The following is a 13,983-nucleotide window of genomic DNA, read 5'->3' as shown; positions in this document are numbered from 1 at the left end:
TGTTTCTGTTAACAGTCAGTAGTTTGATCTGAAAATAGGGCCAATGATAATGAGTGAAATAGAGCAATAATGTCTACTTGTAATTGTGTAATATAGGAGCTTTCTTAAAAAAAAGAAAAAAAAAAAAAAAAAAAAAGGTGAATAAGAGCGGGGAAAAAAAATGATACTATTCCTTTATGTGAAGTCATGAATTAGGGGAGAATAAAAAAATTGGTCTCTGGGTAGGTTATTAAACGTTTAAAAATTTCTATGTAGGTATTTTTTTTAGGAAAAAAGAGAAAAAAGATACTACGGTTTTAGACTTTTAGTCACTTTAAAAATCACTTTTTCCTTTGGCTTTTCTATTTAAATTGCTGATGGGCTTTCTACCATATCAACTAGTCATTAAAGCCTACGTAATGAAATGGACACGTTATACCCATCACTTACCATGAAATATCAATTATATCTTTTAAAAAAATAAAATTACAAAAATAAAAAACAGAAAAAAGTTCAAACAAACACCTACCTTTGTGAGGGTGGAGGCTCCACTCTCACAGAGGACGGTGGACCCAGCTTCCACCCCCAACAAAGGTAGCATTTTCTTTTTCTCTTTTTTGGCCATCCACCTCCACAAGTCTAGAAGAGGTGGAGGTCAACTTCTAACTCCACAATGGTGATTTTTTTTTGTCCCTCCATCCCCACTAGGAGGAGGGTGGATGCCAGCTTCCACACCCCCATATAGGTAGTTTTTTTTTTTTTTTTTTTGTAATTTTATTATTTTTAGGGATATAATTGAAGATTTGCGTGAACCGATCAATTTGATTTGTCAACTTTATTACAAAATTATGGGTATTTTGGCAATTGATTGGCGTGACAAATACTTCATCAACAATTTAGACAGAGAAGCAAATAGAGGGAGTGATTTTAAAGTGACTAAAATTGAGGAAGTGATTTTTTTTTTTAAAAAAAAAAAAAAACTTAGGTAATAATCTTAAATGTGTGAAAACTCAAGGGCCAATATTTTTTTTTTTTTTAAAAAAAAAAATCTCTAAAATTAAAATTTTACATATTCAGATGCTGATTGCTGAGTTTAATTTTATAGGATTTTGGTTCTTCCATCATTGATAATAATAATAATAATAATAAACAAAAAACAAACAAACTTGCTCATGATATGAAGATTTGGCGAATCAAGTAACTTGAAGTCATTTTTTCCCAAAAGATCAAGAAATTAAAGAATTTCAATCAATAGCAAAGCACACCCATCCCAATTGGCTATTGTTATATGGGTGCTAGAATCAGTTTCAAACTCCCAAAAATTGCAATTTTAGCCCTACCCTATACTAATAGCGATACAATCCTTAATAGCTATACATTCCTTGACAGCAATTGTTAATCTAATACGAAACAAAATATAAATTGGTTTTCTGACAACCTGTGATAAGTATGTTCAACAGTCGACTTTTCACGGGGTAGAAACTAGAAAGGAAAAAATTGTAAAATCATCAATGTAGTTATATCCATTTGCAAAATGTTCCGTACTGTTGTATGTGAAAATAACAAATAGATTTATGCATTCAACGTTTGTATGTATATATATATATATATATATTTTTTTTTTTTTTTTTGACGAAAACTATCAATGACATGTCAACTTCAATCAAATTAATGTATATAAATTGGAACATAGGGGGTCGAGCCATTCCCTTTGAGCAAACCACCCCCAAATGGTTAGGGTTGGCTCTGCTACACCTAAGTTGACCACTTCTTCTAAACATATCTGGGGGTAGGGATGACGAAACGGATTTGCGTGTCGAGTTCCGTTCGATTCGCCAATCCGTTAGGGTCAATTGAACCCGACACGATTAGATAAATGAGTTGATACCCTAAATTCGAATACGACACGTTTATGAGTCAGGTAACTCGACACCACACTATACACGATTGACTCGTTTAGCTAACAGATCGTGCCAAGTTGACATGACCCGTTTGACCTGATCCTATTTTTTTATTTTTAAAAATTCTTCGCTAGTACAAAGACCAATTTGTTACAACATGAACAAAGAACCTAAAGGGATGCAGTAGGACTGTTCATGGCTTTTAAAAGATATTAATGTCTCTCTCACTTTCCCTCTCTTTTTTTTTTTAAAAAAAAAAAAAAGAAAAAAGAAGAGAAAAAGAAAATGGTTGGCGGGTCAACCCATGAGTCAAGAGGGTTGACTCGTTTAACCTAAACTTAAACCCTATAACTTTGTGTTATGTTCGTGTTGAATTCGCGAGTCGTACAAAAAATTGTCAACTTTATACGGGGATAGGGCTGTCAAAACAGGCTGACCCGACCCGTTTGACCCGCAAACACGTTAAGGGTCAACCCTGACAAGACTTGTTTAGATAAAAGGGTCAAACTCTTAAACCCTAACACGGCCCTGCTAAATAACAGGTTGACATGCCGGCCCGTTTGACTGGTTTATTAATAAAGTCTATAAAAATAAAAATAAAAACACAAATTTAAACTAAAAAAAAAAATAATATTGTTTGAATAATCATATTATTTCACAGTTGAAATATAAAATATTGAGTTGTTTTATTGTTTACTTGTTTTGGTTCAACTTCTAAATTCGAAAACTTGAAAGAAAAAAAAAACTCCGCTAATTTTTTTTAGTCTTTGTCTTTTTTGTTCAAGTTCTAACTCAATAAAAGAAAAGGACTAGTTTTGTTTTTTGTGATATATATATATATATATATTTTTAGTTTAGTATTTACTCTTTAGACAGTAAAAGAAAGAGAGAGGTAATATGATTGTTTAAATTAAATTTTTAATGTTGAAAAAAAATGTTTTAAGTATACGGGTCAAACGGGTTAAGTAGGTTGACCTTGTAATGACCCTTTTATTAAACGGGTCTAACGGGTTAATCCTTTTATGACCTAAACCCTTTTAAGCTTAACCCTAACCCTTTAACTTTGTGTCGGGTTCGCAGGTCGTGTCAAAAATTGCTAGCCCTATATGGGGATGGTTGAATCACCCCTTGGCCATTGAGAGTGGTTCCTTCACCCCCTAAAACTTATTTTTTGTAGGCCATTTGGGGGGTGCTTGAAACAACCCTAGCCATTTGAGGGTAGTTTGACTACCCTTCATTTGACCAAAATGGCTTGACCACCGGGCACCTATGTTTCTTTTTATTTTTTAGGGGTAATTACCTTTTCCCCTATCAACTACCAGCCATTGTCAACATGCCCCCATGAATTGACACCTCGACCAAAAGAGAGCATCTAACTACCGACTTTACACACTTTGCCCCCTTCCGTCAAGGAATTCCGTTAACTTGGACGGAATATTTCATTTTTGGGCGTTAATTTTGGTTTAAAGACCAAAATGCCTTCCAACAGTAATTAATAAAAAAATATTAAAATTAATATGTTTAAAAAAGTTGAGGGCATTTATGTCTTTATATGAATTAAACTGACGGAAGGGGGCAAAGTGTGTAAAGTTGGTAATTGGATGCTCTCTTTTGGCCGAGGTGTCAGTTCATGGGGGCATGTTGACAATGACTGGTAGTTGATGGGGGAAAAATGTAATTACCCCTATTTTTTATTTTTTTTATAACTTGATTGGTGTTGACGTAACGTTTGACAGGTTTCGTAAAAAAATTAGATGGAAGTTGAGTGCAATAATCTATTTTTTTAATTTTATTTTTGCATATCAAGTGAGATCTGGAAACATTTTTGAAACTCAATTAGCTTTTTACAAATCGGTATAACCGCATAAACTGATTTTACATTTTTTTCCTATTAGAAATTAATAACCGATCTCTCATATATTCTCAAACAACAATTCTAAAAGTCATCCTATGTCCCCAAAAATTAATGTAATTTTTAAAATTATTACTAAATTAAAATTTAACAGTAATTAATTTTAAAAATTATTTTAATTTAAAGAGACACAAGATAAATATGAAGTGACATGTAGAATTATTCATTCTCAAATCATGGGCTCCTACCCTTGAAATGTTACACGGCCGAAAGGAGCCCAAAATCCCCACAATTTCTTGGTGTTTTATTAAGGGGCCCAAAGAAGTACGAAGTGCGAAACCCAACTTTTTCTCTTTGGGGAAGGAGTGAAGGTAGTGAGACCGACTCTCTCACCCAAACAAAGGCCCCTATACATTCCCGCATAAAACATTCCCGCCAATCAGTTTTCCCAAACTCAAAATCTCTCTCTCAAAAAGAGGTTTCGACTCAGGAACGCGAGCATTCAAGTCCTTTGATTGTGAGAATTCGATCAGACTGTTCAATCTCTTTTGCCTATTCGCTGAAAATTGTATGTATATATATATTTTTTTCTTTTATTTTCTTTAGAGACAAGTTAAATATAATATTGGTCTAATTCTATAATCCGTTTTTGATTTCGTAAGTGTTGGTCGTGATTTTGAGCTACTCTGATTTCTGTATGTATGCCGAAACCCTAGCTCGGGATATGACAGGTTTTTAAATTGAGCATACTCTTACCCGTGTCCCTGAAGTTAGGGTTTTTGTCCATATGCCGAATTTTGACCTCGTAATAGACCTTGTTTTGGCATTTTGATTTTCTATATATGCTCTTTTATTGCGATACAATCTTTCTTTCTTTCTTCTTCTTCTTCTTCTTTTTTTATTTTTTTATTTTTTATTTTAATTTTTTAATTTTTAATTTTTATCAGTAGGTGGTTTCTTGGGATGGTGGTTTAATGGTGAAACTATTTGCTTTCTAAGGTCTGTACTCTGAAATGGTATTGCAAACTTTTGGTGTTTCAAAGATCACCTAAAGTTTATGGAAGACTTAGAATTTGTAAATTGGTATGGTTTATCAATTGGATAGGTATTGGGAATTCGTGATGTATTTGTCAGTATATTATGTTAGGGCCTGCACAATTCATGAGCTTAAGCTTATTAGTTATTAAACTTTTCATTTGAGCTGTACTTAACTCCTTGGATGTCGGGTCGCATCTTTGCCTATGAAATACTTGGGTTTGCCATTGGGTGCTTCTTATAAGGCCACTTCTATTTGGAATTGTGTTATTGAGAAAATGGAAGGGTGGTTGGCTGGATGGAAGCGAATGTATTTGTCGAAGGGTGGTCGGCTGACTCTTTTTAAAAGTACTCTTTCCAACCTTCCTACGTATTACTTGTCGTCGTTCCTATTCCAATGGGTGTGGCTAATCGACTTGATAAACTTCAAATGGATTTTTTATGGGATGCTATTGGAGATGAGGCAAAATTCCATTTAGTGAATTGGAACAGGTTTTGTATTCCATTACAATCAGGTGGGTTGGGAGTTCACAACTTCATCCAGTTTAAACGAACTCTTTTGGGAAAATGGTTGTGGAGGCATGGTAGGGAGAGAGAGGCATTATGGAGAATGGTGATTGAAGTCAAATTTGAGAGTGTAAGGGGTGGGTGGTGTTCTAAAGAGGTGTTGGGTACTTTTGGAGTGGGCTTGTGGAAACATATTAGAAGGGGGTGGGATAAGTTTCATAACTTTGTTCGTTTTGAGGTTGGAGTTGGGTCACATGTAAGCTTCTGGCATGATTTGTGGTGTGGGGATAGATCTTTGAAGCAATGTTTTCCAGTTTTGTTTAGTATTGTGAGGAATAAAGATGTGTAGGTGGCAAATAATTTGGTTGTTCAAAATGGGGTTACTCAGTGGAATGTCATTTTTACGCGTCTAGTCTAGGATTGAGAGATGGAGATAGTACTTTCTTTCTTCGCTCAGCTTTATTCTATTTTGGTTCGACATGGAGAGGATGATAGGTTAGTTTGGAGCCTCTCCAAAGGGGTCTATTTGAAGTGAAGTCATTTTATGAAGTGTTAAATAGAAAAGATGGCCCTTCACTTCCTTGGAAGAGGATCTGGCGTGTTAAGGCTGTGGCGAGGGTGGCTTTTTTTGTATGGACAACAACGTTACATAAAATTTTGACGCCAACCAGTTGAACGTGAACTTGACTAGGGAGGCTCACGATTGAGAGGTGGATGATTTTGTTTCTTTCTTCCAGGCGTTGCACTTAGTCAAAGTGAGTAGAAGAAGCAAATATAAGTTGTGGTGGGTCTCCTCCAAAAAAAGTTAAGTCCTTTTACTCCTTAGCTTGCTTTGGGAGTAGTCGCTTTCCTTCGAGAAGCGTTTGGCGCACTTAAGCTCCCTCAAGGGTTGCATTTTTTGTGTGGTCCGCAGTTCTTAGCAAGATTCTTACCCTGGACAATTTTAGGAAGCGGCATGTTATCATGATAAACAGATGGTATAGGTATAAAAAGATTGAGGAGTTCGTGGATCATCTTATTCTCCACTGCGATATGGCTTCTGCTTTGTGGAGTTCTCTCTTCAGTCGTTTCGGGATGTCTTGGGTTATGTCCAGACAGGTTATCGACTTGCTTGCTTGTTGGTGGTAATTTGGAAGGCCAAGGAGCGCTGCGGTTTGGAAAATAACACATATTTGCCTCTTCTAGTACTTATGGAGGGAAAGAAACAATAAGAGTTTTGAGGATTTAGAAAGTACCTTGGAAGAGATTCTATCCTCGTTCTACCTTACTTTGTACTTTTGGACTACGGCTTATGTCCACCATTTGTCTTTTACTTTTGTTGACTTTCTTGCTCGCTTTCTCTTTCTAATTAGGTGTTTCCTTGTATACTCCCAGTGTACTAAGGGGCGCCTTATGCTTTTTTAATGATATTGGTTTTTTACTTTAAAAAAAAAAATTAAAATTGATGCATGACAATCTGCGAAAGAGGAATGTCGTGTTGATTGAGTAGTGCTGTATGTGTAAAAAGAGTGGAGAGTCCATTGTTCATCTGCTACTTCATTGCAAAGTTGCTCGCAATCTATGGAGTTACATTCTTACTTTATTTGGGGTAGAGTGGGTTATGCCACGAAGGGTACTGGAATTATTGACTAGCTAGGGCGCTTCATTTGAGTGTGGTCCAGCTAAGGAAGTTTGTCAGTTAGTTCCGTTGTGTTTTATGTGGTGTCTTTGGCGGGAACAGAATGCGCGGCACTTTGAAGATGTAGAAACATCAATGTTGGAACTACGGAAACGTTTGCTTAACACATTATATATTTGGATAGCGGCTCATCATAGCTTGAGTATTTTTACTTACGCATATTTTTTAAATTTATTTTCTGTTCGTTCCTATTAGAGGTTCTCTTGTATACTTCATGTGTACTAGGGTTGCACCTCTATGTGCTTTATTAATGAATTGACATTACTTATAAAAAATGGTTAAACATCTTATTGGTACCTGTGGTTTGTCAACTTTATTTTTTGTTCCCTGTGCTTTCATTTGTATTACAGATGATACCTGTGCTATAGGAAAAGACGAAGATGATACCTTCGTCTATTTTTCCGTCCAAAACTAACGTTTGACCATGTTATCGGACAAGTGTTGGTGTAATAATGCGATACCTGTCCCCAAATGCAATGCCAGCGCCACGCCAGTGCTGATGTGGCTATCATTTTTTTTTTAAAAAAAAAAACTTGTAGGGGTGGCTCAGCCACCCCTTTGGGCCAAAATGAGGGTGGTTTGGCCATCCCTAAGAGCCAAACTTTTTTTTTTTTTTTTTTTTTTTTTTTTAAAAATTTAAATCCTTAAAATAAAAAAAAATGGTAGCCACGTCAGCACTGACCGTTGCATTTGGGGACAGGTGTCGCATTATTACATTGACACTTGTCCGATGATATGGCCAGACGTTAGTTTTGGACAGAAAAATGGATGGAAGTACTATCTCCGTCTTTTCCCATATCACAGGTATCATTTGTTATACAAATGAAAGCACAGGGGACAAAAAATAAAGTTTCCAAACCACATGTACCAATAAGATGTTTAACCCTATAAAAAAAGAAGAAGTTATTAAACTTTTATCTTAAAGGAGTGGAAAGAGAAACCCATAATATTGGATTTCTGTTATGGTGTAAGAGCTCAAGGAGTCATAGATGATAAATTTAATGAGAAACAAAGGGGTGGGGGGGGGGGGGGGGGGGGGGTTTGTTGTTTTAGATTCTATTTGGTTAATGTGGAAGTGGTGAAGAATGTGAAAACTTTTTTTTTTTGATAAGTAATAAAAATATAAAAAAAGAGTGTGAAAACTTGTTGTCCTTAGGAACTGTAGGGCTGTTAATTTTTGACACGATTTGTGAACCTAACACGAATCACAAAATTAGTAGGTTAGGGATGATGGGTCAGAACCATTTAATTAAATGGGTTAAGTTAGGATTGACCTATATAGTATACAGCTATATATCGACACGACTTGAATTTGACATGTGACATAAGGGTTGACAATTATTGACACGACTCACGAACTCGGCATGAGTCAAACACGAAATTAGTGGATTAGGGTTAAGGGTCTGACCAATTTAATTAAATGGGTCAAGTTATGGTTGACTTATATAGTCTTATACCTATGTTTTGACACAACCTGAACCCGGCATGCAAGCACGAATTCCCACCCCTTCCCGGCAGTAGAAGTTTTCTCTTAATTCTGCAAGCAAAACTTGGAGGTGTTCTGGTTTGAACTTTACCACTTTAAGTTAGTTTTGTATCTAGTTTGTGAATGTTAGGTATTTTTTATGTAAATTATTGCGCTCTATAGCATGGAAATCCTACCTCCTTTTATATGGTGCTATTTACATGATGTGGTTTTGGACAAATAGAAGCAATTCAAATACTTATGCAGTAAATGATCTTTAATCGCCGATAGTCTGGAAGCTTGGATCTGAAATATTATCGTTTTTTTTTACAAGAAGGATAATGATGATTTCAGCGGCTGTCTAAATTAACAGGAAAGCTAAATCACCATGAATGCTGCTAGACAGCGGAACAGGAAGGCAGATAAAGCTCCCTCAAAGTGCATGGCAGATATAGATCACACTGGAGCAAAGAAATCCACAAAGAGAACTGGTGGGCAGAGTTACAAATCAGCAGGTGAGGTGTATCTCTAAGTTTTGAGCTTGAATTTCATCTAAGCGGAATTTATTTTTTGAACTGTATTAATTTTTTAATCATTGTACAAGTGGATTAACTGTCCGTACCATTTCATTTACGGAGCATTGTAAATTTAACTCATGGACTGCCTGTCGGTTCTAACATGGCTGGGACTCATTTATATGCTTGGCTTAGAAAAGGAAAACAATAACAGAAATATGGGACATTAGTTTCACAAGTTATCTTTTGCATTCTGCTTAACTTCTTGAACGCTCATCTTTCAGGGAAAGCTGAAGAGTTATTGGCTGAAAAGGATAAGCAATCTCCACTTTCTAGCATAGCTGAGGGAAGGTGTCCAGAACTTCCAGTCAAAAGTAGACGTGTTTCAGAAAAAACAAAAAGGTCACCTCTACTTGAGCTTTATCCAGGACCAAGACTTCTTCCGTCTGCAAAGATAAAGTTGCAGCTTTTCCCAATAGATGAAGACACTCGCATGGGACTGGAAAAGGTTAAATACAGAACCCTTAAGCGTTGAACTTTTAGTTATGTTGGTTTTGATTATTATTATTATTATTATTATTATTTTTTTCAAATTATAACTTTTCTGTAGGATGGACATCATCCGTACTTGGAACTTACGTTAAGTGCTCGGAAAAAGATTTCTTCGGTGCTTAAGCACTTAAATAGCAAGTGGGGCAGTTCAAGTATTGCTCTTGGGGAGCCTATGGTTTTCCCATACAACATACTTAAAAATGTTTCCGGTTGCAGAAGATGGACTCTGAATGACAATGACATCAGTGCAGGAGATGTCTATGAAGCTGTTGGAAACCCTGCCATTTTCTGCCTAAGGTATAAGGACTTGCCATTTTCTCTTCCTATGTGATCAAGTGGTTTATGTGAAATTCCTGACTTGATTTCTCTTTGAAGGTATGGCTGGTTCTCTTATTCTGAACCTAAAACTTTTGGTAAGCTTTCTTCATCAACTCCCATTGAAGATTGCCCTCAATCTGAGGGCGCACAGAAAGGTTGCAACAATAATATGGAGGTTACATATAGCAAAGGGAAACAAATTGAGGTAACAAGTGAAGAGCTCAAAGGAATCAATGTAAGTGAAAAAACAGCTGCAGTTGTTGCTGAGAAGGTTGCAAATGGACCAGTTCATCCCGTGGTATATTTTGTGCTCCCTTTTTTTGTTTTGTTTCTGTTGTTGTTTGTTTCCCCCTTGTTTTAATATATATATATATATAGTGTTTTTTGGGTGTTTCTTAAGCTAAAGTTTGAAATTTATGAATATAATTATTAAAATTTCCATGAGCATTTTGTTTTTTTACATGTGCCTTGTAAGTGGATGTGGATTGAGCATTCATAAGTTCTTATAAACTTGATGAGATATTAAAATGATCATAGAACTGTTGGATAAAGTCTCATTTTTCTTTTGAACTGGTGTTTGTGTGGCTATAATGCCAATAACCTGTGGTTCTATTAGAGATTCTCTTGCAATTTATATGGTCATAAATGATCCTATTGTTCTAAAACATGCTCATTTTGTTCTAACTAGGATAATGAACAGAGGATGGATGCTGGCCCTGGACAATCATCAGACCTGTGGGCTGATAGTCTAACTAATATAAGCATTGGAGGCCTCCTCTCTGAGGCATCCATACAGGGAAAGTTTAAAAATTCTGATCCCATCAGTGATGGTCTAACCGATATAAGCATTGGAGGACTCTTGTCTGTAGCATCCTTACAGGGAAAGTCCAATAACTACGATCCAAAATCAGTAGGGAGTATTTCAGGCTTGCAGCCGACTCAACTAATATCTGATTCCTTTGATGCATATATTGCTGCCCAAACAAATTGTCCTCAAGGTCCAAAGTTTTCCACTCAAGACTCACGCTCATCTATATTGGATGCTGAAGAAACATGCCAAGCGTTTCCTTTTCAAAAATTCTCATCCTCGGGGAAAGATGTTTTGCCTTGGGATGCAAGTGCTTGTTCTGGGGGCTGCAGCCAGGATGCTGGCTCCAAGTCATCCAAATTTTCTATTGCAGCTGAGGTTTGCTCAATTTTGTTTTACGTGTTTTATTCTTTTACTGTGGATTTTGAAATTTTTACATGGCTAAAATATGGGTTTGAAATGCTAACAGGCTTAGTATTCAGATAGTTTTTAAATGTTGCAAGTTTCGTTTGTAATGAATAGTAATCGGTGCTCTAGAAATTATTAAATTGATACAAAGGTTGGGTGGGGTATCACTTGATTCTTAATGGAAGACGAGGGCTGGTGGACTTGAAAGATGCCTGTGGACATTTTGCCTTGGGTTTGGTTAGGACTCAAGACTATTAGGAGTCAACCTTTTGAATCTGACAGTATATGTAAGGGTGGATTGATTCCTAAACATCTGTTTGGTAGAACTTTCTGAATGTAACTTGTTTAGAGTTAGACTAATTTGTCATTGTAGTTAAGATCATCTGGTGAGGTTATTTTTGGTTGTTGCTTTATCAAGTAGCTGGGATAAAGGCTTCGTTGAGACTTGAAACAGCATGAGACTAGTGGGCTTTAAGTTACTAGTATCAACCCAGTTTGCACCGAAATAAGTTCCAAGGACTGATATAATAATATCTGTTACTATGTTATGCAGATCAACTGTCAATCTGGGTTTTCACAAGATCATGCTCATCAAGAATCTGAAACAGACCTGTTGCTTTGTTCACGAACATATAATGATGAAAGTAGTCTTGGCCTGTCAGGCATTAAATGGGTACTAGAATTTTTCACTGAAGTAATTCATTGATTCTTATGTATGATTTCATGAATAGTAAATTTTATTATATTTTGACGGCTCAATACAGACTGACTCGCGTGGACCCTTTGATCTTGGTCTACCCACCTCTCAGAAGCTTACCAATGGCGACAGTATTAACATCAGTGGATTTGTTAGATAGCAGTCTAGCTGCATTCCAGAACCACTTTCGTTGGAGGCTGAAAGGTTCCTGTCGAAGATAAGAGAATGTAGTACACAAAGAAACTAACAAATGAATAAGGTGAAGCTTGATGGGTGGGTTAACAATTATAGCATATGAAGGCAAGTAACCCAGGCTGCATCTGGAAGCAACATTAAGGTACCTGGCTATCAGATCAGGGTGTGTGTGTGCGCGTATAAAATGCTTGGGAATGTAATATCTACGTAATACTTCCAATGCTCTGAAAGGATTTTATCTGTACAGCTGGTTGTCAGCTTTTCGTGGTAATCACTTGAAGGTAATATCCAAGCAAAGTCTATTAGTTGACTCTCCTCTCCAGGGAATTTGGCCTTGAATATGAATATCAGTTGGCTGTCAGATTCAGATTGTGTATCAAATTGGAGATGGTTAGCAAATTTTTTTCTTCTTAAAAATGTATACCGACAGTGGCTGCATGCGTGCGGGGGAAACTTACTTTGGGGGTGAAAGAAAAATGCTTTTGAGAATTGAGTATTGTATTCACAGAGATTGTAAATTGTAGTAGCTTATGAATTTGTTATCTTAGTACTTGAGATTAGCTATCCCCTGTTTTGTTTTGGGATGATGATTGGCTTGCAGTTTGCTCATTTCTTATTTGTCTTTCTGTGACTAGGCTTGCCCATGGGGTCAGTAATTTTATGTAAGCTTCACTTCCTTGTCATACTTGGCATTCAGGTAATCCAATTTACAGGAAAATTTTCTAAGCTCCAACTGAAGGCATGTGTACACAGTAATGTTTGTTTGGAAAAAATATACATATCCTCCTCAAGTTGTCATTCAATTGTCAATTTCCCAACCACTAATTGTGTCAATACATGTCAATGTCCCTTCCTAAGACTAATAAAAGGACAAAAATGACCCTAAAATTTTGGAGAGGCTTTTTACAAAATGTTACAGTTTGTTGAGTACTGTAGCACTCTCTAAAATTATTTTGCTAATTTTTTGTACTCCAAATGTGGAGAGAGATAGAAAGATGAGATAAAATAAAAAGTAAATGTAAAATTATTGGAAAGGTTAGTTTAATATAGTAGAAAAAGATTTTGTGTGTGATGTATGGTGTTTTGAAAATGTGGGTAGCTAAAATAGAGAAACAAAAAAAAAAAACCTTTAAACTAAAATTTAGCTAAACTTTGACTAGTCCAATGTGAATGCTTATACAATATAATTTAGCTAGCAGCACTAATACTTCCTTTTCCTTTTTTTCTTTTTCTTTACTTTCTTTCTTTTTAATGTCAAGCAGATTATTACATGACTGATTGACAACATTAATTAGAACATTCTCAGTAAGCTCTTTATTTCTAGCTTTTATATAAAATTTAGAGAGAACTCACCAAAGAGCCATTTATCAAGCTTTTATATATCTTTCTCTATTTGAACATTTGTCAGACTCCCTTCCTTGAATATCAAGAGCCAAAAAGTGAAATTTATTTCATTTTTTAATGTTATTTTGTTCTCTCCCCCTCCCCTTCGTTGCACAACCAGAGAGAGAGAAAACCAAAACTGGCAGTCAAGATCCTAGACCTATTGAGATCAAGAGGTAGATAACCAGTAGAAAACAAGCAAAGCGAGAGAGAGAGAGAGAGACAATGCACAGAGAGAAACTTGGGAGAAAGCAAAGACATAATGTTTGCATAGCTAACTCCAAAAAAAAAAAAAAAAAAAAAAAATGAAGTAGAGAAAGATTTAGAAAGCTGGATATTTGATTTTTTATTTTTTATTTTGATTTTTGATTTTGATTTTTTTATTTTTTAAAATGGCTATCTAAACTAGAAAATGAGGATTTTTCTAGTTAAATTTGAGGAGCTTACTACAAATACTCTTAATATATTAATAAATGAAGCTAGATATTTCAATTAAGATTTGAATCCCACGTGTAGAACTAGGGGTGGAACCACTCCAAGGCTGGGGGGTTTCGGGCCCTTCTAAAATTTTTAAAAAAAAATCATAAAATTTTGAAAATTTATTCTAAATTTTAGGTATTTTTATAAAGTCAATCCCTCAAAATTAATTTTTACCTTCAAAATTTTTACATTTTTACTTTTAGACCTCCC

At 35.7% G+C, this 13,983-nt stretch overlaps 1 protein-coding gene across 2 annotated transcripts; it reads left to right on the top strand.

Moving 5' to 3' along the window:
- Positions 1–4,005: 4,005 nt before the first annotated feature.
- On the top strand, positions 4,006–12,497 carry LOC133857614 (TSL-kinase interacting protein 1). Of its 2 annotated transcripts, none has more exons than XM_062292883.1 (8): positions 4,006–4,300; positions 8,791–8,932; positions 9,217–9,440; positions 9,543–9,781; positions 9,860–10,100; positions 10,491–10,988; positions 11,572–11,691; positions 11,783–12,497. In XM_062292883.1, exons 2-8 carry the CDS (start codon positions 8,806–8,808, stop codon positions 11,873–11,875), a joined length of 1,542 nt encoding a protein of 513 aa, XP_062148867.1. In that variant the 5' UTR covers positions 4,006–4,300; positions 8,791–8,805; the 3' UTR covers positions 11,876–12,497. The 2 variants fall into 2 exon arrangements, with proteins under 2 accessions (XP_062148867.1, XP_062148868.1); XM_062292884.1 differs by having other exon boundaries at positions 8,755–8,932.
- Positions 12,498–13,983: the final 1,486 nt, after the last annotated feature.

Source organism: Alnus glutinosa, chromosome 14 (assembly GCF_958979055.1).
Source record: "Alnus glutinosa chromosome 14, dhAlnGlut1.1, whole genome shotgun sequence".
NCBI classification, from domain to species: Eukaryota; Viridiplantae; Streptophyta; class Magnoliopsida; order Fagales; family Betulaceae; genus Alnus; species Alnus glutinosa.
Note: the sequence above shows the minus strand (reverse complement) of the source record. Positions and strands in the feature narration are given on the sequence as shown.

Bases quoted from the DNA above. Each gene is read 5' to 3' on its own strand.
- LOC133857614 (XM_062292883.1), top strand. From the start codon at position 8,806: ATGAATGCTGCTAGACAGCGGAACAGGAAGGCAGATAAAGCTCCCTCA. The intron at 9,782-9,859 runs GTATAAGGACTT...TTCTCTTTGAAG, and splicing joins CCTGCCATTTTCTGCCTAAG to GTATGGCTGGTTCTCTTATT. The intron at 10,101-10,490 runs GTATATTTTGTG...TGTTCTAACTAG, and splicing joins ATGGACCAGTTCATCCCGTG to GATAATGAACAGAGGATGGA.